Genomic DNA, 27,405 nt, shown 5'->3' on the forward strand with positions numbered 1-27,405 from the left:
GAGAGCCGGAATTGCCTTCTGCGAGAAAAAGTGGCGTTTGGGGACCTTCCACTGAGGAACCGCACATTGCACAAACTCACGGAAGGGGGCAGAGTCAACCAACTGAAAAGGCAGCAGTTGAAGTGCTAGCAATTTAGCCAAGCTAGCATTCAACCGCTGGGCATGTGGATGGATGGGAGTGAACTTCTTTCTACGGTCCAGCAGCTGAGGCAGGGAAATTTGCCTGCTACAATCGGACGTGGGTGTACTGCTAGCAGAGTGCCCGCAAGCACTTGGCTGTGACACACGTAATTCTACACCTTCATACCTCTCAGTGCAGGTTTCAGAGAAGACTGAAGGTCTAGTGGGGTTGGAGATCCCAGCTGAAGAGGAGCAAGGAGAGGTCCGCTTTGTTCTTTGGTGGGAATCTTTGAGGTAAGCTTGCCAATGAGCTGCATGGCAGGTCAACATGTCTGGTTAAGCATGTGGTGCCCAAACGGCTGATGTTTTGGCCACGCGAGATACGCTTGAGACATATGTTGCAAATAGCAGCGGTGCGATCTGATGCACTTGTCTCAAAAAAGGCCCACACCAAAGAACTTTTAGGAAAAGGCGGAGCTCTGCGGTGTGATTCGGTCAGTGTGCTACCCCTAAGCTGGCCCCCGGAGTGCATCCTGCCTCATTGGAGATGTGCCTCCTCCTCATCCTCCTCCTCTCTGCTACCAGGCACCCACGTGGAGTCAGTGACTGTCAGGGCTGGCTTAGCCCTTCCTCCTCTGGGCTGGCCGCTCAGCTGTCGGCTAATTGCCAGCTCTCTTCTCTTTCCACAGTTACCAGCTGTTCCCGATGATGCTCTTCTGACCTGCCTATTTAAAGCCTTCCAGCTCATTCTTTCCTTTGCCTTCACGTTGGTCACATCACAAGGAACCATCTCCTGCTGTTTGTTTCAAGACTGGCTTGCTGACATCCCTCCTGGCTTCTTCTTCTGCTTGCAGTTGCTCTCCTTCGATCCCTGACTTCTGGCCTGGCTTATTACCCGATCTGGTTAATGAACTTTGGACTGGCTGACTACCCGATCTGGCTACTGGACTCTGGCTATGCTTCACTATGCTTTTTTCTATTTTCCTTTTTATTTTTATTAATAAACAAGTGTGATTTGATTGTACGTCTGTCTCATGGTTTCTGACAGTACGCGAAGGCCATGAATTCAGAAGATACAGTCAATCCACTTGTTGGTAATATTTTTTCCAGATTGGATGAGCAAGATCACTGCATGGATCAGTTTGCCTTGGCATTACAAACACTCCCGAATTGCACTGCTCACCTGGAATCCCCCACGGTGGCTGCTCCGGTATAACCTGAGTCACAGGCCATCCTTGCTGCTGCACCAGTCTCTGTGCAGGCACCCGCCTGGAGTATTACCTCTATAAGAGGTATGTCTGGTTCTGCTCCGCTTCCCCAGCGATTTGGGGGCGATCCAGTTCAATAAAGAGGGTTTCTCAAACAGGTTGAGATATACTTCGAAATGCTGCCCCAGGTGTTTCCCACGGACAGAAGCAAAGTAGGTTTCGTGATATCTTTGCTTTCTGAGAGAGCCTTGGCCTGGGCTAACTCTCTATGGGAGACGCAAAAACCTGTTGTCTTGAGTTACCCTCAGTTTGTGGCCTCCTTTAAAGCAGAGTACGAGAACTGTTGCAGACTACGCCATTGAATTCTGTACTCTGGCAGCAGAGGTTGCTTGGAACAATGAGGCCCTCGTGGCTGCTTTTTCTCATGGTCTCTCGGATTCCATCAAGGATGAGATAGCAGCCCGAGATATACCCACTGAGCTGGAGAGCTTTGTCGTTTGCCATCCTCATTGACTCCAGACTCAGAGAAAGACTTTCTCTTAAGGAGCACTTGTGGAAGCCTCCTGTATCCTCCATTTGCCTCCGAGCTTTGTAGTCCCACCCATGCCACCCTCACCTCCCATGCCTCCTGGTACCGAGTTGGTCAGTGAAGATGAACCCATGCACCTGGGCTTCACACGTCTCTCTGCGGATGAGAGAGCCTTTAGGAGGAGGTTGAGATTGTGCCTTTATTGTGACCAGGCAAGTCATTTTTTGAAGTCTTGTCCTACCCGTGCAGGGAACGCCCGAACCTTGAGGTCCTGTCATGGACAGACCTTAGGTGGCGTTGTTTCGTCCCCAGTTATCCAGAAGGATAAGCCCCTGGTTTTGGTCACCCTTTCTTTGGCTAAGTCGTCCATCGAGATACAGGCTCTAATCGACTCTGAAGCTGCAGGCCTGTTCATTGATGCTGCATTTGTTTTGCAGCACTCGATTCCGCTGCAGCTGTGTGACACTCCACTTGCCATTGAGGCTCTTGACGGGAGACCTTTACAGCCTGCCCATGTGACTTATGAGACGGTTCCGTTGTCCACGGCCTTAGGGGCTCTTCACCATGAGATAACCCAATTCGAAGTTATTTCCTCACCCAGATTTCCGCTGGTTATTGGTTATCCTTGGTCATAACCCCTCTTTTGATTGGCTCCGTGCTGAGGTTCTCTCCTGGTCACCACTATGCAGTGAGACATGCTTCCTGAAGGTATCCAAGGTCTTGTGCACCGCTTCACTCACCTCCCTGCCGAAAGAGTACCGTGATTTTGGCGATGTCTTTGATAAAGGTCAAGCCGGTAGTTTGCCTCCACACCGGCCTTATGATTGCGCAATTGACCTTCAACCTGGTGTCATACCTCCTCGTGGCCGGGTTTACCCTTTGTCGGTCTTGGAGGATAAGGCCATGGAGGAGTATGTTGCTAATGCACTTTCTCAAGGTTTCATCCGCAAGTCCTCGTCTCCTGCTGGTGCTGGTTTCATCTTTGTGAAAAAGAAGAGCGGTGAACTGAGACCTTGTATAGATTATAGGGGTCTCAATCATGTCACGATTAAGAATGCCTACCCGATTCCATTGATTACAGAGTTATTTGACCGCCTCAAGGGAGCAACGGTTTTCACACAGCTTGACCCGAGAGGGGCATACAATCTCGTGGGAGAGGGGTCATTGAGGGGGGCTATTGTCAGGGCTGGCTTAGCCCTTCCTCCTCTGGGCTGGCCAGCTCTCTTCTCTCTCCACAGTTACCAGCTGTTCCCGATTGATGCTCGTCTGACCTGCCTATTTAAAGCCTTCCAGCTCACTCTTTCCTTTGCCTTTGCGTTGGTCACATCACAAGGAACCATCTCCTGCTGTTTGTTTCAAGACTGGCTTGCTAACATCCCTCCTGGCTTCTTCTCCTGCTTGCAGTTGCTCTCCTTGGATCACTGACTTCTGGCCTGGCTGATTACCTGATCTGGTTAATGAACTTTGCACTGGCTGACTACCTGATCTGGCTACTGGACTCTGGCTATACTTGACTACGCTTTTTTCTATTTTCCTTTTTATTTTTATTAATAAACAAGTGTGATTTGATTGTACATCTGTCTCAGTATGTTTCATGGTTTCTGACAGTGACCTCATCATCCCCTCCCTCTTCATCACTGGAGCAAACCTGGCAGTATGCTGCAGCTTGTGGAACATGACTGCCAGATTGCTGTCCTTCTTGAGCATCCCCTCTCTCTGCGCTCACGCTACTGCCTTCCTCTAGCTGAGTATCATCATCAGAGCCTACAAAACACTGGGCATCCTCCTGGAGCATGTACCCAACACTGTGCTCAAACAGTTCGGGGGACTCCTCAGGAGGACATGGTGGGTCTAGGGAAGGAGTGACTGATGATGACATTGAGACGAGGGAAGAGGATGCGTTGGCAGCTGCTTTGCTAGTACCCTGAGCCTGGGTGAGAGAGGATGAGGAGAATGAAGAGGGCTTGGTCATCCACTCTACCAAGTCTTCGGCATGATGCAGCACAACACGTCCAGCTGCCGAAAATAAGGACAAGCGTGTCCCATGGCCACGTGCTAATGACGATGCACCGCGTCCACGAGCAGCACTGTTGTCTCTAGACACAGAGCCTGCTTGCCTTCTTTTATTGGCTCGTGCCTGTCTGCCTCTCTTTGTTGGCCTTCTAGACATGGTAATGGCCTGCAGGGAGATGGGAAAACCAGCAATTGGGTAGTGTAGTGTTTACACCCAGTAACTCCTGCAGATGCCTGTACGGTAGAACACCAGCAATAAAGGGTAGATACAGGTGTATACTGGGCTGGAGGCACACAACACCCACTAACTACTGCAGATGCCTGTATGAGAGAACACCAGCAATAAAGGGTAGATACAGGTGTATACTGTGCTGTGCTGGAGGCACACAACACCCACTAACTCCTGCAGTTGCCTTTATTATAGAAAACCAGCAATAAAGGGTAGATACAGGTGTATATTGTGCTGTGCTGGAGGCACACAACACCCACTAACTCTTGCAGATGGCTGTATTAGAGAACACCAGCAATAAAGGGTAGATACAGATGTATATTGTGCTGTGCTGGAGGCACACAACACCCACTAACTCCTGCAGATGGCTCAATTAGAGAACAGCAATATAGGTAGATACAGGTGTATACTGCGCTGGAGACACACAACACCCACTAACTCCTGCAGATGGCTGTATTAGAGAACACCAGCAATAAAGGGTAGATACAGGTGTATATTGTGCTGTGCTGGAGGCACAAAACACCCACTAACTCCTGCAGATGGCTTAATTAGAGAACAGCAATATAGGTAGATACAGGTGTATACTGCGCTAGAAGCACACAACACCCGCTAACTCCTGCAGATGGCTTAAATTAGAGAACAGCAATATAGGTAGATACAGGTGTATACTGCACTGGAAGCACACGACACCCACTAACTCCGCGGCAGATGACACAATTAGAGAACAGCAATATAGGTAGATACAGGTGTACACTGCGCTGGAGGCAGACAACCCCAACTAACTCCTGCAGATGGCTCATTTAGAGAACAGCAATATAGGTAGATACAGGTGTATACTGCGCTGGAAGCACACAACACCCACTAACTCCTGCAGATGGCTCAATTAGAGAACAGCAATATAGGTAGCTACAGGTGTATACTGCGCTGGAGGCACACAACACCAACTAACTCCTGCAGATGGCTCAATTAGAGAACAGCAATGAAGGGTAGATACAGGTGTATACTGCGCTGAAGGCACACAACACCCACTAACTCCTGCAGCCGGCGGCCTTATGTGTGGGGCGTGTATTAAACAGCATGAGCTATAATTGGCCATAGGCATCCTGCCTGTGGCCAATCATGGCTCTCCTCGCTGCCGGCGCTGTGATTGGCCAAGCATGCGGGGGTCACAGTGCATGCTTGGCCAATCATGAGCCAGCAATGGACTGCAATGGCGCAGTGCATTGTGGGCCGTGAGCGCCACACGAATTTGGCGTGAATGGCCCACAGAGTTCTGGCTTCGCTGAACGGGCGAACAGCCGGTGTTCGAGTCGAACATGCGTTCGACTCGAACACCAAGCTCATCCCTAGTCATCACCAAGACAAAGCACATACCATCTACTTACCAAAAAATGTGACCTCTTAACCCCCCCCATTCACCCGGGAGTACCTGGTACCACACCGGATGGAGCAGTGTGCGGAATACCTATACCTAGTACCGGAGCAGGGATCAGGCACGCCCCCACCCCACCGGTGGCACCGAGCAGGGATCGATCTTATCCTGAGTGCCGCCGTAGCTACTGTAGGTCAGTGTATGTATTTCCGGTAGGTATTATGTCAGGTAGGTAGGTTGGTGTATGTATGTATGTCAGGTAGGTAATATGTCAGGTAGGTAGGTCAGTGTATGTATGTATGTCAGGAAGGTAGGTTGGTGTATGTAGATATGTCAGGTAGGTAGGTCAGTGTATGTATGACAGGTAGGTAGGTCAGTGTATGTATGTCAGGTAGGTCAGTGTATATATGTGATGTAATTAGGTCAGTGTATGTATGTATGTCATGTACGTAGGTCAGTGTATGTATGTCAGGTAGAGCAGTGCATGTCAGGTAGGTTAGTGTATATATGTCAGGTAGGTCGGTCAGTGTATGTATGTCAGTTAGGTAGGTCAGTGTATGTGTGTATGTTAGGTAGGTAGGTCAGTGTAATGGTCAGTGTATGTATGTCAGGTAGGTAGGTCAGTGTAATCGTCAGTGTATGTATGTCAGGTACAGTGGGGCAAAAAAGTATTTAGTCAGCCACTAAAAAGATGAGAGAGGCCTGTAATTGTCATCATAGGTATACCTCAACTATGAGAGACAAAATGTGGAAACAAATCCAGACAATCACATTGTCTGATTTTTTAAAGAATTTATTTGCAAATTATGGTGGAAAATAAGTATTTGGTCAATATCAACAGTTCATCTCAATACTGTCAGGAACCATGAAATCAGACTGAGACAGAAGTACAATCAAATCACACTTGTTTATTAATAATAAAAATAAAAAGGTAAATAGAAAAAAGCGTAGTCAAGCATAGCCAGAGTCCAGTAGCCAGATCGAGTAGTCAGCCAGTCCAAAGTTCATAAACCAGATCGGGTAATCAGCCAGTCCAGACGTCAGAGATCCAAGGAGAGCAACTGCAAGCAGAATGGAAGCCAGGAGGGATGTTAGCAAGCCAGTCTTGAAACAACAGCAGGAGATGGTTCCTAGTGATGTGACCAAACGTGAAGGCAAAGGAGAAATGAGCTGGAAGACTTTATATAGGCAGGCCAGACGGGCATCATCGGAAACAGCTGGTAACTGTGGAGAGAGAAGATAGCTGGCAATTAGCAGACAGCTGAGTGGCCAGCCCAGAGGAGGAAGGGCTAAGCCAGCCCTGACAAATACTTTGTTATATATCCTTTGTTGGCAATGACAGGGGTCAAACGTTTTCTGTAAGTCTTCACAAGGTTGTCACACACTGTTGCTGGTGTGTTGGCCTCCATGTCCTCCATGCAGACCTCCTCTAGAGCAGTGATGTTTTGGGGCTGTTGCTGGGCAACACGGACCTTCAACTCCCTCCAAAGGTTTTCTATGGGGTTGAGATCTGGAGACTGGCTAGGCCACTCCAGGACCTTGAAATGCTTCTTACAAAGCCACTCCTTCATTGCCCGGGCGGTGTGTTTGGGATCATTGTCATGCTGAAAGACCCAGCCACGTTTCATCTTCAATGCCCTTGCTGATGGGAGGAGGTTTGCACTCAAAATCTCACAATACATGGCTCCATTCATTCTTTCATGTACATGGTTCAGTCATCCTGTTCACTTTGCAGAGAAACAGCCCCAAAGCATGATGTTGCCACCCCCATGCTTCACAGTAGGTATGGTGTTCTTTGTTTGCAACTCAGCATTCTCTCTCCTCCAAACACGTCAAGTTGTGTTTCTACCAAACAGTTCAACTTTGGTTTCATCTGACCATATGACATTCTCCCAATCCTCTTCTGGATCATCCAAATGCTCTCTAGCAAACCTCAGACGGGCCCAGACATGTACTGGCTTAAGCAGGGGTACACATCTGGCACTGCAGGATCTGAGTCCCTGGCGGCGTAGTGTGTTACTGATGGTAGCCTTTGTTACGTTGGTCCCAGCTCTCTGCTGGTCATTCACTAGGTCCCCCCGTGTGGTTCTGGGATTTTTGCTCACCGTTCTTGTGATCATTTTGACCCCACGGGGTGAGATCTTGCGTGGAGCCCCAGATCAAGGGAGATCATCAGTGGTCTTGTATGTCTTCCATTTTCTAATTATTGCTCCCATGGTTGATTTCTTCACACCAAGCTGCTTGCCTATTGCAGATTCAGTCTTCCCAGCCTGGTGCACGTCTACAATTTTTTGTTTCTGGTGTCCTTCAACAGCTCTTTGGTCTTCACCATAGTGGAGTTTGGAGTGTGACTGTTCGATGTTGTGGACAGGTGTCTTTTATACTGATAACAAGTTCAAACAGGTGCCATTATTACAGGTAATGAGTGGAGGAGAGAGGAGCCTCTTATAGAAGAAGATACAGGTATGTGAGAGCCAGAAATCTTGCTTGTTTGTAGGAGACCAAATACTTATTTTCCACCAAAATTTGCAAATAAATTCTTTCAAAAATCAGACAGACAATGCGATTGTCTGGATTTGTTTCCACCTTTTGTCTCTCATAGTTGAGGTATACCTACGATGACAATTACAGGCCTCTCTCATCTTTTTAAGTGGGAGAACGTGCACAATTGGTGGCTGACTAAATACTGTTTTTCCCCACTGTAGGTTGGTTAGTGTAATGGTCAGTGTATGTATGTCAGGTAGGTAGGTCAGTGTAATGGTCAGTGTATGTATGTGAGGTACTGTAGGTAGGTCAGTGTATGTATGTCAGGTAGGTAGGTCAGTGTAATGGTCAGTGTATGTATGTGAGGTACTGTAGGTAGGTCAGTGTATGTATGTGAGGTAGGTAGGTCAGTGCGTCAGGCAGGTGAGTTTAGTGGTCAGTATTGATGGGCACTGGTAAGCCAGGCAGCAACCAGCAAGTGAGCTTACCCCCCCTCCCCACACAACCACACCGCCCAGCCAAAAACTCCTACACCACCCTGGTCCTTTTGCCACCTAGCAGTGCCCCTGGCAGACGGGGTGGTGAAAGGTCGCTCTCGGGGGAAAGCTCCTCTACCTGCAGTGTTGCTCTTTGAGCATAGAGGCTGCAAATATCCAGCAGAAGACAACTGTCCTGTCGTACGTTCAGGGGGTCGTGTATAGGCAGTGGATCTGCACAATTTTATTGAACTTTTTGTATGAAATGTAGGTTTTATGTATATTACTTATTGTGCTAGCACTTTGGAAGGTACATGTATTAACCCCTTCAATACCGGGCACTTACACCCCGCTTCAAGCCCCGGCCAATTTTCACACATCAGCGCTCTCACACTTTGAGGGACAATTGCAACACTGGACCCAAATGACATTTTTATCATTTTTTTCCCCACAAACAGAGCTTTCTTTTGGTGGTATTTGATCATCTTGGGGGGTTATTTTTTGCAAAACAAAGTAAAAAAACTGAATGTTTAAAAAAAAAGTTTTTCTTTGTTTCTATTATAAAATTTTGCAAACCCCTTCACTGATGTGCTCTGACAGACTGCACTGGTGGGCACTGATAGGTGGGATTGATAAGGCGGCATTGATGGGTACTGATGTCGGTGATTGGACACAGCTGATCACATGGGAAAGGGCCGCTGTGATTGGCCCTTTGCTGCGATCTGTGAACTCTGCTGACTCTGATATAAGAGGGGCTATGAGAACCTTGATTGTAAGGTGGAAATGTTGGGGACTTTGATGTAAAGAAAGGAAATTTCATTGTGGAAGGGAGGGTGTGGTGGGAGGACAGTGGGGGAGGGGGGGCACCAAAATACACCTTTGCCTGTGTAGACAAAAATCCTTGCACCAGCCCTGGTCACACACACCGCACGGAACATTCTGAAATGCCCGGCGGCGCTGTAACAAAGTCCCGCCTTCTAGATTGGGCTCCTGTGATAGACGGCACACTGATCTAATGCCATGAAGTTCAATCAGTGTGACATAGGAGCCAAGCTCCATGACAGCAGGAGATCGCTGCTCTGTGTGATCCATCTGGAGACACTGATAGGGTGCAATTGGTGTGCATTAGTGGGCTACAATTGGTGGGTTACTGATAAGTGTGCAATTGGTGGGCATGGATAAGTCTGCAATTGGTAGGCACTGATAAGTCTGCAATTGGTGGGCTCTAATAAGTCTGCAATTGGTGGGCTCTGATAAGTCTGCAATTGGTGGGCTCTGATAAGTCTGCAATTGGTGGGCTCTGATAAGTCTGCAATTGATGGGCACTGGTAGGCTACAATTGGTGGGCATTGGTAAGCTACAATTGGTGGGCATTGGTAGGCTACAATTGCTGGGCACTGATATGTCTGCAATTGGAGGGTGCAATTGGTGAGCACTGATAAGTCTGCAATTGGTGGGCACTGGTAGGCTGCATTTGATGGGCACTAGGGAGGCTGCATTGATCTCTTGTATCATTTCCGCAGTCTCTGACCATCTCCTGTATCATGTCTGCAGTCTCTGACCATCTCCTGTATCATGTCTGCAGTCTCTGACCATCTCCTGTATCATGTCTGCAGTCTCTGACCATTTCCTGTATCATGTCTGCAGTCTCTGACCATCTCCTGTATCATGTCTGCAGTCTCTGACCATCTCCTGCATCATGTCTGCAGTCTCTGACCATCTCCTGTATTATGTCTGCAGTCTCTGACCATCTCCTGTATCATGTCTGCAGTCTCTGACCATCTCCTGTATTATGTCTGCAGTCTCTGACCATCTCCTGTATCATGTCTGCAGTCTCTGACCATCTCCTGTATCATGTCTGCAGTCTCTGACCATCTCCTGTATCATGTCTGCAGTCTCTGATCATCTCCTGTATCATGTCTGCAGTCTCTGACCATCTCCTGTATTATGTCTGCAGTCTCTGACTGTCAGAAACCATGAATCAGAAGTACAGTTAAATCACACTTGCTTAATAATAATAATAATAATAATAATAAAAAGGCAAACAGAGTAAACATAGTCAAAACATAGCCAGAGTTCAGGAACCGAAACAGATAGTCAGACAAGCCAAAACATCAGGGAGCCAGAGAACAGCATAGTAGAACAGCAAGCATGATCTGGAGCCAGAAGGAATGTCAGCCAAGCAAGTCTTTTAAGAGGAACACAGGAGAGTGTCTCTAGAGATGTGACCAAGGAGAAGGCAGAGATTATCTGGACTGGACAGTTTAAGTAGGCAGGACTGACGAGCAGAATATCATCAACAGGTGAGTCACTGTGGAGAGATAGGAGCTGGAAATTAACCGACAGCTGAGCAGCCAGCTCAGAGAAGGAAGGGCTGAGCCCAGCCCTGAGAGTCCATTCACACAGGGGCAACACGACTTCCAGCATGACTTTTGGAGGCAACTTGGACACGTCTTGAGTATGAATAACAGCGCGACTTGGAGCAACTTCAACACGACTCTGGGCAATTTACAACACGACTTTAAGTTGCCCCAGGCCAGGCGACTTTAGCTGTGGCCAATCAGAGAATAATCAGCTCTCGAGGGGAACTCCACACCAAATCTTAAATAAAAACCCGGCATGGGTTCCCCCTCCAGGAGCATACCAGGCCCTTAGGTCTGGTATGGATTTTAAGGGGAACCCCCCTACGCCGAAAAAACGGCATGAGGGTCCCCCCAAAATCCATACCAGACCCTTATCCGAGCACGCAGCCCGGCTGGTCAGGAAAGGGAGTGGGGAAGAGTGAGCGCCCCCCTCCTGAACTGTACCAGACCGCATGCTCTCAACATGGGGGGTGGGTTCTTTGGGGAAGGGGGGTGCCCTGCGGCCCCTCCACCCCAAGGCACCTTGTCCCAATGTTGATGAGGACAAGCGCCTCTTCCCGACAACCCTGGCCGTTGGTTGTTGGCGTCTGCGGGTGGGGGGCTTATCGGAATCCGGGTACCCCCTTTAATAAGGGGGCCCCCAGATTCCGGCCCCCCACCCTATGTGAATGAGTATGGGGTACATCGTACCCCTACCCATTCACCTGGGGGGAAAAAGTGTCAATAAAAAAAACACACAACACAGGTTTTTAAAGTCATTTATTAATCAGCTCCTGGGGTGGTCTTCTGACTTTGGGGGTCTTCTTCCGACTTTTCCGCTCTGTTCGGCCTCTTCTCCCGGTGTCTGGCCTCTTCTCCTGCTCTCCGGCGTCGTCTCCGCTCTCCGGTTCTTCTTCTGGCTCCTCCGCTATCTTCTTCCAGCTCTTTTACTAGCAGAGGAGCCCGGTCTTCTCCATCCTTCTTCCCTCTTCTCTCTTCCCTCTTCTTTCTTCTTCATATGTTGACACAAGGCTCTCTTCCGCTGTAATGTCTTTTGCAATGTGCACGGCGACTTATATAGGTATGGGGCGTGGTCGAAGACGGAAGAAGACCCCCAGAGCTGCCTAATAAATTACTTTACAACACAGTGTACAGTATGGGACAGTGTGGAATATGGAATGTACAGCACAGCCTACAGATTGAGATTTTTTTTGCCTAGGGATACACTTTAATAACCATTCAAAATAAATAGACGTTTAATTGATAGAGGACCTTATTTAACCCCTTCAATACCGGACACTTTCACCCCCTTCCCGCCCAGACCAATTTTCATCTTTCAGCGCTCTCACACTTTGAATGACAATTGCACGGTCCTACAACACTGTACCCATGTGACATTTTTAGATTTTTTTCCACAGGGATAGAACTTTCTTCTGGTGTATTTATTCACCACTGTGGGGTTTATTTTTTGCAAAACAAATAAAAAAAGACCAAAAATTGCAAAAAGAAGAAAAGTTTTTCTTTGTTTCTGTTATACAATTTTGAAAATAAGTCATTTTCCCCTTCACTGATGAGACAGCACTGATGAGACAGAACTGATATGCAGCACTGATGGGCACTGATGAGACAGCACTGATCAAAACTGATGAGACAACACTGATATGCAGCACTGATGGGCACTGATGAGACAGCACTGATATACAGCACTGATGGCCACTGATGAGACAGCACTGATGAGATAACACAGATGGGCACTGATGAGATAGTACTGATGGGAACTGTTGAGACAGCACTGATATACAGCACTGATGGGAACTGATGAGACAGCACTGATGGGCACTGATGAGGCAGCACTGATATGCAGCACTGATGGGCACTGATGAGACAGCACTGATGGGAACCTATGAGGCAGCACTGATATGCAGCACTGATGGGCACTGATAGGCGGAACTGGTGGGCACTGATGAGCAATGATGGGCCCTGATGAGCAATGATGGGCACTGATGAGCATGGATAGGCAGCACTGATGGGTTGCAATGATGGGCACTGATAGGCAGCAATGATGGGCACTGATAGGCAGCACTTATGAGGAAGCACCGACAGGCATTACTGATGGGCATTGATTGGCATCCCTGGTGGGCACTGATTTAAATCACTGGTGGGCACGGGTTGGTATCCCTGATGGGAACTTGTGGGCATCCTTGATGGGTCTGCATTGATAATCGATGTGCTGATTAATTATCAGTACAGACCCCCCCCGTCAGAGGGGCACATGATCGTCTCTCCTCTACTGCGCCTTGTCAATGTGAATAGAGTAAAAGCCGATAAACTGCACCATGTGACCAGGTGTGATTGGAAACATCTGGTCACATGGTAAAGAGCCTACGTCATTGGCTCTTTACCAAGATCAGAGATGTGGTGTGTCAGAGCGACTCACCGCACAACCGATCGCCATAGCTCCCAACTGTCCCTGATTTGGAGGGACTGTCCCTGATTTGGAGGGACTGTCCCTGATTTGGAGGGACTGTCCCTGATTTGGAGCAATGTCCCTCTGTCCTCCTCATTTGTCCCTCATTTTGGTCTGATCCATATAGTTGTATATAAAATGCACTTTTTTTATCTTTCAAAAAGTGTTTCCCAGCGCTAAACCTTTCATCCAAATTCTAAATTGCTGCATTTTTTAATAAAAGCCAATATAAAGGAATATTAGTGCTAACAATAACCCTTGTGGATTTAATTAACCTTTTTTTTTTATTTCCCCTTTAAGAGGGCATGGCAGGGGCATGTCCTATGCCCATATACATTTGCTGGTAGGTGTCCCTCATTCCCATCTCAAAATGTTGGGAGGTGTGCGATCGCCACCAGCGGCTTATCCTGCTTGACGTCATATGACTCCCACTCAGGATAACTCATCCCCCACCTGGTCGTCGTTTTGCTATAGGCCAGGGCGGGACGTGGTTAATAAGGAGCAGAATACAAAATGTACATCCCTAAGTAATCGATCAAATGAAAATGTTTATTCTTCATCTACAGATATCCAAAATGTATGGTCCCATCTGCACTGTTTACATTGGTTCAAGGCCTACTGTCGTTGTTACCGGGTATCAAGCCATAAAGGAAGTGTTCACCGATTCTGGTGATACTTTCCTCAATCGAGGATCTGTACCCTTTTCTGAATGTCTTTTCAAGTTTCAAGGTGAGAAGCAACACTTCAAAAATACCTTCTGAGTAAATGGGAAAGTTTTGTATAGGAGCTCTCTTATGCCACGTACACACGACCGGACTTTTTGGTGGACTGGGTCCGACGGTCTTCCCGACGGACTTTCTGCGGAGTTCCGACGGACTTTCTGCGGAGTTTCGACGGACTTTCTGCGGAGTTCCGACGGACTTTCCAAACTACGGACTTAGCCACACACAATCACACCAAAGTCCGACGGATTCAAACGTGATGACGTACAACCGGACTAGAATAAGGAAGTTCATAGCCAGTAGCCAATAGCTGCCCTAGCGTCGGTTTTCGTCCGTTGGACTAGCGTACAGACGATCTGATTTTTCCATAGGAACTGGGTCCGGCAGAAAAATTTGAAACATGTTCTATTTCTAAAGTCCGTCCGAATTTTGGACAGCAAAGGTCCAATAGAGCCCACACATGAGTGAATTGTCCGACGGATTCGTTCCATCGGACCTTTGCTGTCGAAAAGTCTGGTCGTGTGTACGCAGCATTAGTGGATTCTGCAATCTTCTGATGTGAGGGAACACATTCAACCCCTTTAATCGCCCCTGATGTTAACCCCTTCCCTGCCATTGGTACAATAACAGTGCATATTTTTAGCACTGATCACTATATTAGTGTGACTGGTCCCCAAAAGTCAGATTTGTCTGCCACAATGTCGCAGTTCTGCTAAAAATCACTGCTCGCCGCCATTACTAGTAAAAAAAAAAAAAAAAAAAAAAGCCATAACTCTATCCCCTATTTTGTAGACGCTCTAATTTTTGTTCAGACCAATCAATATACGCTTATTGGGATTTTTTTTGTTACCAAAAATATGCAGAAGAATACACATCGGCCTAAACTGATGAATACATTTGTTTTTTTTGTATATTTCTTTGCATTTGTATTATAGCAAAAAGTAAAAAATATTGTTCTTTTTTTTATATTGTCAGTCTTTTTTTGTTCATAGCCCAAATCAAATACCACCAAAAGAAAGCTCTATTTGTGTGTGGGGGGGGGGGGGGGGGGGGGAGAGTACATCCATTTTATTTGGTTACAATGCCGCACGCCCACGCAATTGTCAGTTAAAGTAACAAAGTGGCATATCGCAAAAAATAGCCTGGTCATTAATGGGTGGAAATCCTTCCGGGGGTTAAGGGGTTAAAGTTTTTTTTTTTTTTTTTGCATACATTTCATTTTTGCGATACGGCACTGCGTCGCTTTAACTGACCATTGCGCGGTCGTGTAATGCTGCACACAAATAAAATTGATGTATTTATTCCCCCACAAATAAAGCTTTCTTTTGTTGGTATTTGATCACCTCTGCGGTTTTTATTTTTTGCGCTATAAACAAAAAAACCAAACAAAAACAAATTTGAAAACTTTTTGCTATAAAACATACAATAAAAAATGTAAAAAACCTAATTCCTTCACCAATTTAGGCCAATATGTATCTTACTAGATGTTTTTTGGTAAAAAAAAAAAAAATCCCCAATAAGCGTACATTGATTGGTTTGCGCAAAAGTTATAGCGTCTACAAATTATGGGATAGATTTATGGACTTTCTATTTACTTTTTTTTTTTTTTACTAGCAATGGCAGCAATCAGCGATTTTTAGCAGGAGTGTGACATTGTGACTCTTTTTGGGGACTAGTCACATTAATACAGTGATCAGTGCTACAATACTGTATGCACTGTCACTGTACTAATAACACTGGCAGGGAAGGGGTTAAGATCAGGGGCGATCAAAGGCTAAAAATGTGTTCCCTGGGAGTGCTTGCTAACTTTGTGGGGGGGGGGGGGGTGGTTGCTTAGCAGAAACACAAGATCTCCATCTCCCCCTTTCACAGAACGGTGATCTGCTGATTGGTTACCACTGTGTCCAATCACAGTGGGAGAAGGGGGCTCCGTTGGGCGTACGCACCCCAGAGCCCATGAAAAATATCAAGTACAGGTACGTGATTTTGCACTTAAGGTTCGCCCTGCCGCAGTAAATGTAGGTGGGGTGGTCCTTAACCACTTGAGGACCGCCGTATTGCCATTGTACGTCAGCACAATGGCACAGGCAGGCACAATCACGTACATCTACGTGATTGCCTTCCAGCGGGTGGGGGGTCCGATCGGACCCCCTCCCGCTGTTTACGGCGGTCCGATTCGGTCCAGGAGCGCTCCGTGATGAGGGGATGGCCGTTGGTTTTCGGCCACCCCCTCTGGATCGCTCCTGGCCAATGAGAAGCTTCCTCCCCTGTGTATTGTTTACACAGGAAGGAGGAAGTGATGTCATTCTCCTCGGGGCGGTCTTTTTGACCGGACTACGAGGAGAAGAGTAAAAGTAAGTGTGCACCAACACTACACTGACATGTAGGTACACACAGGCACACAAACCCCCCTCGATCCCCCCCCCGATCGCCCCCCGATCCCCCCCCCCGCCCCCCCTCCCCCCCCCAGTCACAGTGTCACTGATTGCATTGATCATTTCTTTACTGATCAATGCATTCAGTGTCAGTTGTGACAGTAAAAACTGTCAGGACAGTTAGTGTTAGGTCCAGGGTAGCCCCCTATCACCCCCCAATAAAGATTTAACCCCCTGATTGCCCCTAGAGTTAACCCTTTCACCCCCTTTTGCCAGTGTCACTAAGCGATCATTTTTCTGATCGCTGCATGTGTCGCTAGTGTCGCTAGGTAGCTAGTTATTTTTTTAGGTTCACCGCCAGGTTTTTATATCGCTAGGTACCCCGATATACTACCCAATAATGTTTTTAACCCCCTGATTGCCGCTAGTTAACCCTTTCACCCCCTTTTGCCAGTGTCACTAAGCGATCGTTTTTCTGATCGCTGCATGTGTCGCTAGGTAGCTAGTTATTTTTTTAGGTTCACCGCCAGGTTTTTATATCGCTAGGTACCCCGATATACTACCCAATAATGGTTTTAACCCCCTGATTGCCGCTAGTTAACCCTTTCACCCCCTTTTGCCAGTGTCACTAAGCGATAATTTTTCTGAACGCTGCATCAGTGTCGCTAGTGTCGCTAGGTAGCTAGTTATTTTTTTAGGTTCACCGCCAGGTTTTTATAGCGCTAGGTACCCCGATATACTACCCAATAATGGTTTTAACCCCCTGATTGCTGCTAGTTAACCCTTTCACCCCCTTTCACCAGCGATCACAGTATAAGTGTCACTGGTGACGCTGGTTAGCCAGTTAGTTATTTAGGTTCCCCGTCAGGTTTTTATATAGCGCCAGGGACCCCCATATACTACCTAATAAAAATTTGAAACCCCTGATTGCCCCTAGTTAACCCTTTCACCACTGATCACCGTATAAGTGTTACGGGTGACTCTGGTTAGTTTGTTTTTTATAGCATTTTATATTCAAATCCGGAAGGCAGTGCTTGGTTTTCGGGGTCCCGTACGTGGCTAGGCTCCCAAAAAGTCCCCCACATGTGGTATCCCCGTACTCGGGAGAAGCAGCAGAATTTATTTTGGGGTGTAATTTGACTTCTGCCCATAGCATGTGTGAGCAATATATCATTTAGTGACAACTTTGTGCAAAAAAAAAAAAAAGTTGTAATATTCCCGCAACTTTTGGCAAAATATAAAATATTCCATGGACTCAACATGCCTCTCAGTAAATAGCTTGGGGTGTCTACTTTCCAAAATGGGGTCATTTGGGGGGGTTTTGTGCTATTTTGGCATTTTATGGCCTTCGAAACTGTGATAGGTAGTGAGGAGTTAAATCAAAAATTTGCACCCTTAGAAATCCTGAAGGTGGTGATTGGTTTTCGGGGTGCCGTGCGCGACTAGACTCCCAAAAAGTCCCACACATGTGGTATCCCCGTACTCGGGAGAAGCAGCAGAATGTATTTTGGGGTGTCATTTCACATATGCCCATAGCATGTGTGAGCAATATATCATTTAGTGACAACTTGGTGCAAAAAAAAAAAAGTTTGTAATATTCCCGCAACTTGTGGCAAAATATAAAATATTCCATGGACTCAACATGCCTCTCAGTAAATAGCTTGGGGTGTCTACTTTCCAAAATGGGGTCATTTTGGGGGGTTTTGTGCTATTTTGGCATTTTATGGCCTTCGAAACTGTGATAGGTAGTGAGGAGTTAAATCAAAAATTTGCACCCTTAGAAATCCTGAAGGTGGTGATTGGTTTTCGGGGTGCCGTGCGCGACTAGACTCCCAAAAAGTCCCACACACGTGGTATCTCCATACTCGGGAGAAGTAGCGGAATATATTTTGGGGTGCAATTCCACATATAACCATGGCATGTGTGAGCAATATATCATTTAGTGACAACTTTTTGTAAAAAAAATTTTTTTATTTTTTTTTTGTCATTATTCAATCCCTTAGGACAAAAAAAATAAATATTCAATGGGCTCAACATACCCATCAGCAATTTCCTTGGGGTGTCTACTTTCCAAAATGGGGTCATTTGGGGGGGATTTGTACTGCCCTGCCATTTTAGCACCTCAAGAAATGAGATCGGCAGTCATAAATTAAAAGCTGTGTAAATTCCAGAAAATGTACTCTAGTTTGTAGACGCTATAACTTTTGCGCAAACCAAAAAATATACGCTTATTGACATTTTTTTTACTAAAGACATGTGGCTGAATAAATTTTGCCCTCAATGTATGACTAAAATTTAGTTTATTCGATTTTTCTTATAACAAAAAGAAGAAAATATCTTTTTTTTTCAAAATTTTCGCTCTTTTTCCATTTATATCGCAAAAAAAAAAAATCGCAGAGGCAATCAAATACCATCAAAAGAAAGCTCTATTTGTGGGAAGAAAAGGACGCAAATTTCGTTTGGGTGCAATATTGCATGACCGCGCAATTACCAGTTAAAGCAGCGCAGTGCGAAATTGCAAAAAGACCTCTGGTCCTTAAGGTGTTTATTGGTCCGGAGCTGAAGTGGTTAAGCGGTTAGAGTTCTTACTGATTTCAAATAAAACCGATATATCCTAAACCACATATTATTTAACAGTAAATCCTTAAAGATAAGAATGTATATATGGCCTTTATATATTTTTTTTCCAACAAATAATTTAAAATAGAAACATGGGACAGGGGATGAAACGGTTGAATAGTGCTTCTTATACAGGGTGATCTACTGAAATGAATGGGTTAAGTAGTAAAATAAGAGCATGTCCTGGTTAATTAAGAGTTAACTAACTCCATGTGCACACAATAAACATTCCTCTGTGTTAAGCCTCATACACACGATCGGATTTTCGTCCGGGAATTGTGTGATGCCAGACTGTTTGCCTAAAATCCAACCACTAGTACGCTCCATCAGACAATTGTTGGCCAACTTTCCGCCAACAAATGTTGGATGGCAGGCTAGTAAATTTTCGGCGGACAAATGTCGGTTGTCGGTTTTTCCGAGCGTGTGTACACAAGTCCGTCACACAAAAGTACAAACACGCGTGCTCGGAAGCAAAGACGAGCCAGACGCGGTCGGTCTTTGGTGCGGCAAATTATGAAATCTCCAAATGCAGCGCACAATTTTCTTCTTTAATGGGATAATAATGAAGCTGCTTTGCTGGTGATACTGATGGAGTTCTGCCAAACGTATTTTCAAAGGCTTTATTTTTCTAGTGATATCAAGAATATTATTATTATGCTTATTATTTTTATTTGGGCAAATTACCACAACACCATTATCCTGTATTTTTTAAGATCAAAGATACAACTATGTTGGTGTCCCTTGTTAATTTTACAGTGCATTTTTTAAAATTTAACTGCCTACTCCCAAACTGTCATTTGAAGTAAAACACATAGCCAAGTATTATTCTCCACAATTTTTTTTATTGTGCATTAAAAAAAAAGAAAACAAATAAAATCAGACATGCTATCTGCCAATAGAACTTAACCAAAAAGTGCATTCTATGCAACCAAACATATAGAAAACATTACAAATCAAATCATTATTATTCAACCAAAAAATTAAACAAAAGCCTCATACATGTGTCCTGCTTCTTAATATAGGGAGTCAACAGTGCCAAGAGTTGGTGAAAGCAGGGGTCTGTCATCCAGGGATAATTTAGAAAAATCACCTGGCTTATTCTCCTGGAGCTCCCGCAGCAAAGGCATATGACATAATTGGTCACGATTATGAAAAATTAGCAGAAAGAGCATAAAGGGTGGTGCCTGACACTTGAACTTCCTCTTTATCAGCTCATAGTACGTCTAGTACATCTCTACGATCGTGTTTGTTGGCCGACATTTGTGTAACGTTTGTATGCAAGACAAAATCCAGGCATACACCCTTCAGACAAAAGCCGGACACTTTGTCTGCGGAAAATCTGATTGTGAGTACAAGGCTTTAACTGCATCTCTCTCACTCACAGATCTGTCTGTCAGGGATAGAAGATAAGACTGCTTAGTGTGTTACTTTTGTTTTTTCCTTACAAATGTTAAACTGAATGCTCACTGTGATTGACTTGTCAGAGTGATCATTCAATGAGGAAGACTTCTGAATGGATTGTGACTTGGATTTCTACAGACACCAGGTCTCACATGGCTGTGCACTAAAGGGAGTAGAGGAGATAAGAAACTGCAGGACATACAGGAGACGCCTTGTGTACAGAGTAGGAGATTTATGAGACGCCAAAGGTAGGCAACTGGTTAAAGAGAATTCCCACTATGTCCGTGTGTATAAATTTCAGATGGAGAGTAGGGATGAGCCAAACACCCCCTGTTCGGTTCTCACCAGAACATCTCGAACAGGGAAAAAGTTCTACCGAACATGCAAACCCTATTAAAGTCTATGGGACACAAACATGAAAAATCCAAATTTTAAAGGCTTATATGCAAGTTATTGGCCATAAAAAGGATATGGGGGCCTAAGGATTGCCCTGGGGGACATGTATCAATGCAAAAAAAATGTTTAAAAAAGCAGTGATTTTAATATTGCTTAAAGTAAAACAGTAATGATAAATTATTTTAAATATCGTGCCTGGGGGGTCCCTTTGGTCTGCCTGTAAAGTGGTGCATCTGTATGATGTATAGAACATGCTGCAGCAAAACTGACATTTGTAAAGGAAAAAAATGCCATTTAAACTTGCTTGCGGCTACAATGTATTGCCGGCTCCCGACAATACAGATTAAAAAAAACAGCGTGGAGTCCCCTCCATGCATACCAGGCCCTTCTCACTTGATTTAGATGGGGCGATGCCATAGAGTAATGTAGACGGGTGGCCCCACCCCTTGCCTATATAAGAACGGTCAAAGTGCAGAGTGGGCATACGGCGGCGAGCCTACCACCAGAGAAAGCATTTTTTTCCATATTTTTCAAGCCAGCGGGCAGCGTGATTGACGGCATTGAGGCACACAATTTTTTTATTTTTTTAATAAAGGTTTTGTCAAAAACTGTTTCTTGTCATTTTTACTTTTTAACACTTTTTGGTGAATGAGCAGGGGTACGATGTACCCGATATTCATTCCCATAGGTGGGGGGACGGGATCTAGATGCCCCCCTGTACAATGGAGCTTCCAGATTCTGATAAGTCCCCAGCTCATAGGCCCCAACAACCACAGCCTACCAACAACCACAGCCTAGGGTTTTCAGGAAGAGGCCATTGTCCCCATCAACATGGGAACAAGGTGCTTTGGGGCAGGGGGGCGTGGGGGCCGAGCCCCCCCTGCCCAAAAGCAACTACCCCCAATGTTGAGGGCATTGTCTGGTATGGTTCAGGTGGGGGGGGGGGTGCTCGCTCGTCCCCTCCACGTTCCTGACCTGCCAGGCTGCATGCTCGGGTAAGGGTCTGGTAGTCGTACGTTCTACTCAAACATCGGGACCATCCTTAATGGAGAGATAATGAGGTCTCATGAATTCCAAACTGGGGGGGGGGGGGGTTAGAAAGTCATACTGAATGCAGTGCCCTCCAAAATACGCAAGTCAGTGACCAAATTATTTATATTTAAATTTAAAACCAAATGTAAACCCACTAACTAGACTGAAAAACCCTTGAAAATAAAACAATTCTAGTTTACAGCTCAATTGTCAGAAACCAGACCCAAGTTGGATAACCCATTATATATATTTTTTTTCTAAAGCAGGGATATGCAATTAGCGGACCTCCAGCTGTTGCAGAACTACAAGTCCCATGAGACATAGCAAGACTCTGACAGCCACAAGCATGACACCCAGACGCATAGGCATGATGGGACTTGTAGTTCTGCAACAGCTGGAGGTCCACTAATTGCATATCCCTGCCCTAAAGAATAAAATGGCAGTCATTGCAATTTTGTATGTCACACGGTATTTGTGCAGTTTTTTTTTCCAAACGCAATTTTTTGTGAAGAAAAAACATTCCATGAACTAAAAAAAAAAACAAACAGTAGAGTTAGCCCAATTTTTTATTTTTTGCATAAGGTGAAAGATTATGCTACGTTGAGTAAATAAATACCTAACATGCCGCGCTTCAAAATTGCATCTGCCTGTGGAATGGCGGCAAATTACGGAGCTTAAAATTCTGCATAGGAAAAGCTTTAAACGTCTTTACAGGTTACCCGTTTAGAGTTACAAAGGATGTCTGATGCTAGAATTTTTGCTCTCGCTATGACATTCATGACAATACCTCATGTGTGGTGCGATCACCATTTACATAAGCATGCGGCAGTAAAGTATTCGTTCACATTTGCATGTAAGCACTTTAAAAAAAAAAATATTTTATACAAATTTTTTTTTTTTTACACTTTTTTTTGTACTAACTTTATTGCTATGACAGGGCATAAACAATATCCCTTGTGACAGGTCCTCTTTATGGAGAGACCCATTAGACTCTTGCCTCTGATGCAGTCAATCAAACACAGATCGTTCTGAGCGGCTGCTCTCCTGGCCGCCAGTGGTCAGGTAAACAAAGGGGCAGAACCGGAAGTAGCTAGCTACTTTTCGCTCCCGGTTTCCAGGCTTGCAAAGAAAGAAGGTCCTCTCTCTCTATACAGGGCAGCCATTGTCACCGGCCGCATTGCTCCCAGGCTCCTCAATGGCACCAGAGAGCCTGGAAGACGCAGCGGATGTCGCAGGAGGGGGGTGGAGCCCCCTTCCGCCACCTGCAGAAGTGATCTTAAAGGGAAGTGATTAAGTGAATTAGCCACTCAGATCACTTCTGCCCTACTCAGAATCGCCGGCTGAAAAGAATGATACTCGGATGATGCCTGTAGGTGCAATGCCTCATCACAGTATAACCACTGAAACCTGAGGATGTCCATGGATGTAACAACGTGTGGCAAATGGTTAATGGAATCATGTCGCAAATGCCCTGTCGTAAATAGTCTGAAGGACTGGGGTTGGTTATCTATACTACCAGCATACAGATAAGCCACCCCATAATAAAGTTTCACACAATATCTATAATTCTTGCTATGATAACACTACATTCATAACACGTGACAAAAGAATTTAAACTCAGCGCTGCACCTATGAACTACTAATATGCATGTGTACAAACATCAACATGTGTAACATAATATCATGAATGACAAAATAAAGTGCTCAGTGACAATATAGTACAGATAAAGTGCAATCAATGAAGTTCATCAGATTAGTGACACATTGGGATATATTTCTGGTGACTTCCTGTGCCAAAATAGTGCAGATAAAGTGCAATTAATAAAGTTCATCAGATGTGAGATACAGGGTTGGTGACACATTGGAGTATATTTCTGGTGACTTCCTGTGCTCCCCTCCTGGGTCCCCACTCACCAGATGAAGATGATATATAGGCCTGTGTATCAAGATGGTGTCTCCCGTCCACCGAGTAGGTCGGTGTATCGTGCCTTCAGGGAATAGAATCTCCTTTCCTCCACAGTGTAGGTCAGTGTGTAGGACAGGGTCCTACACACTTTGCACGTTCAGCAGCCATTGTAACAAAGTTTGGACCAATGAAGGAAAGGGGACATATAGTGTAATACTGCGAGATTTAAATAAAAAGGTTTAAAATCATTACACTTGCATCAAAATCTTAAAATTGTGCAGAAAGTGACGCCTTGGCATCCAAACAGCCTTCACAGATTCTCCTTAGCTTGACACGTTTTGCCCCTCCCACTGGGCATCATCAGAAATAAGCACGCTTCCCATAGTGCAGTACCAATAAATAAATAGATTTATTAATTAAAATTGCACTTACGAAAATGCAAAGGGTAAAACAGCACTGTATACAAACAATTTCTGTGATTCCCAAATCAAAGATGGGTGATAATCAGCGTGCATGCGTGGTGACATATGTGCTGTCTCCTCCCAATGCGTTTCATCAGACGTGACAGGGGATTAGGGCGTAAATCCGTCACCAGGCTCCTGAATTGAAAGATCACAAATTATGCAAATAGACAGTTACCTAGAGACTCCATGAGGCTGTGTTTACAATCGTGGTTAATGGATTGGGCAGCTGCTTGGGAAACCCCGCTCACCACCACATCTGATAAAATTTAATTTTAATATAAAAAAAACTAAAAATTGGAGTAAATGGAGTACCATCGTAAAAATGTAATCTTCAGCTAAAAAAACAAACAAAAAAAACAATTAAATTAAATAAAAGAAAAAAAATATTAACCATAGTTGGGCTATATGAAGGCCCCTAGTGGTTAAGAAGTGTATAACACCTGAAAATGTGAAAATATGGTTTGTGGTTCCTGTAGGTAGCAATAGGACACTCAAAATATAAATATGCTAAGTCCCACAAGATATGGAGATGTGAAAGTTTGGAAAAATGGACTTTAAAGGCACAAAATTAACAAAATTTGTTTATTGGTGTGCATATATGACAATATCACAATACAAATAATACATTTGACATAAAAATAGGAATCAATGTGTGTCAGTGTTTGGGTATGGGGAGCCCAATAGCAGGGCTACACACCTTGGATAAGGATACTCAGGAGGGGAATCCAGCACAGCTTCCAAAAACATGGTACAAACAGGAAAGTCCACTACTCAAATGTAGCAGAAGGCCAGGGCAGGCAGCAAAGAGTCAATAAACGTAGCAAAAGTCAGGTAACAAAATATCACATGGCAAGGAACAGGTACACAGTGTGGGCAGCTCTAAAACAACTTAGCACTCTCTCTGGAACCTCTCAGTTTTATAGTGATTAAACAGGAAGTGACCTCCGGAGGGTATGGTGGAAGGGATGCAATTGCTGTCTATAACAGAAAGCACTTTGGTGCTGCCATCTTGATATGAGGATGTCATCAGCTATGTGCTAGAGGCCTTAATATAGTCACACGGGGTGCCACAGGACACAGGCCACCAACAAGAGTGCCAAGGACTGACATGCTGCTCATGCAAGGACCCCTGCGGTTGGTACAGGTAGGTTGCGGATTGTGACAATGTGGTGCCCCTGGTGAAAGAACCGGATAATACTTCCCGTGTGAGAATGTTGAAAATATGTCCACACATGGATATCCTCTCCATACTGGGTTCCACTTGTAGAATAAAAACACCTGTGCTCTACATGTTTCACGACCCGAGCTGCCGCTTCCGACCCGAGCCATCGCTTCCTCAGGAGCTTGAATATTTCTATTTAGAAAAATATTTTTAGTAAAAAAAAAAAAATTATCAAGGTAAAGGTAAATATAGTTACAGAGGCACATTCACTGTATATGGAAAATGTACAAAATCTAAAACTCACTTGCGCCATGGATATCAGAAGGCAAAACACCCCAGATCAGCCACCAGCGCCTCCACCAACAAGAAGCAGCCACAATTAGCACATTGGTCAGGGTGTGGGGACAAACAAGCTAACGGAAAAAAATATAAAAAACAATATATATATAAGGGTAAATAGCTCAGAGTGTGGTGGTATGTGGATATATGCTTGAATTGGCCCTCCCAACAATATAGGTTGTATGCCAAAGACCTGGAGCTGAGTGCAGGTAGCTGGAACATTACCAGTCTCCATTTAAATAAATGGTCTATAGGATAAAACCTCATTGATTCCTGGTGATTTGGTAGCTTCCAGATGCTTGATCCATAGAGTCTCTTTTTGGAGAATTTGTTTGTCCCAGTTGCCGCCACGTGGGTCCTGAGGTACCACTTCTAGTATTAAAAATTGCACAAAGGCAGTGTTAAATTTGTGGTATAAACGCAGGTGTCGGTTAACTGGGTGATAATTTTGGCATATTGTGATTAGTATATGTGACCGTAGATCCATTGTTTAAACTGGCGGATTGTTTTCCCTACATAAATGCTTTTTATTTTTATCTTTATTATTTTTTGGGATATTTGTTTACTTTTATATTTATATTTTATTTTTATTTTAATTTTTTTATTGGCTTTTTATACTTCTGATGTTGGTAATTGAACTTAATTGGGGAACTTGCTCTCCCCCTTTTTTCTGTCCTTCTATAGGCATGGAAGGCCTTAAATAAGTCCACTATAAGCATCTGTGATAATTATCAATCAAAGTGCCTTTCATATGTGAGTGTTGGGAGGGGCAATTCAAGCATATATCCACATACCACCACGCTCTGAGTTATTTACCCTAATTATATATTCCTTTTTATATTTTTTTCAGTTACCTTGTATGTCCCCACACCCTTACCAATGTGCTAATTCTGGCTGCTTCTTGTTTGTAGAGGCCCTGGTGGCTGATCTGGGGTGTTTTGCCTTCTGATATCCATGGCGCAAGTGAGTTTTAGATACATTTTCCATATACAGTGAATGTGCCTCTGTAGCTATATTCACCTTTACCTTGATATATATATATATAAAAAAAATATATATATATATATATATATATATATATATATATATATATATATATATATATGTAGGAAGGCCAGTATGGTGGCCTGAATTTATGGGAGGAGCCCGGAGGGTATTTAACCAGCCCGCTCGCCTGTGGTCTTTGTCGGTTTCCGGTGCGCGGCACTACGTCACTAGGCCGACGGCTCGTGTTTCGTTTCCATCTGGACAAAACGTCTCTCTCGTGGTTTTCTTTCCCGTTCGTTTGTACAACGTCGCCGGCTCTGTACAACGTCGCCAGCTCGACTGCCGCAGGTAAGGGTCTCGATTGACCTTCCTGTACTATTTTTAGTGTCGTTAAAACCTGAAATATCGAATCGTTCGTTATGATACCGGTTGTTATCACTCAATACGCTCCAATTTCGCAGCGCCCTTCATTTCACGGGTGTCATTTCGGTAGATATTGCTGGTAGGAAAAACTGCACTGTTTTAGTACTTGTTATATAGTCTCGTTACCGTGTTCCACAGTCAAAATCGTTGCCAGTCGTGTCTCACGGCACAACGACTCGTTCCTCTGCCATAGCTGGCTCACGTAGGTCATTTCATCATTTCACTCATTTCTGTCACGCACGGCGCTCCGATTCGAAACCAGTCGCATCCGCTAAATGCGCCGTTTCGTTCTGGTGTGCCCCTACTTGCTCGGCCTCATTTCGGTACATGCTCCAGAGC

At 44.9% G+C, this 27,405-nt stretch overlaps 1 protein-coding gene across 2 annotated transcripts in view; it reads left to right on the forward strand.

Annotated features, from left to right (window-relative positions):
• Nucleotides 1–27,405, forward strand: part of LOC143989684 (cytochrome P450 2F2-like) — a 113,955-nt gene that overhangs the window by 17,208 nt on the left and 69,342 nt on the right. For both annotated transcript variants that reach the window (XM_077489953.1, XM_077489952.1), the window contains exon 2: nt 13,807–13,969. In XM_077489953.1, the coding sequence (XP_077346079.1) occupies nt 13,807–13,969 (163 nt within the window). The remainder of the gene's footprint in view (nt 1–13,806; nt 13,970–27,405) is intronic.

Source organism: Lithobates pipiens, unplaced genomic scaffold (genome assembly GCF_037356315.1).
Source record: "Lithobates pipiens isolate NorthernLeopardFrog02 unplaced genomic scaffold, aLitPip1_a1.2 Scaffold_18, whole genome shotgun sequence".
In the NCBI taxonomy this organism is placed as follows: Eukaryota; Metazoa; Chordata; class Amphibia; order Anura; family Ranidae; genus Lithobates; species Lithobates pipiens.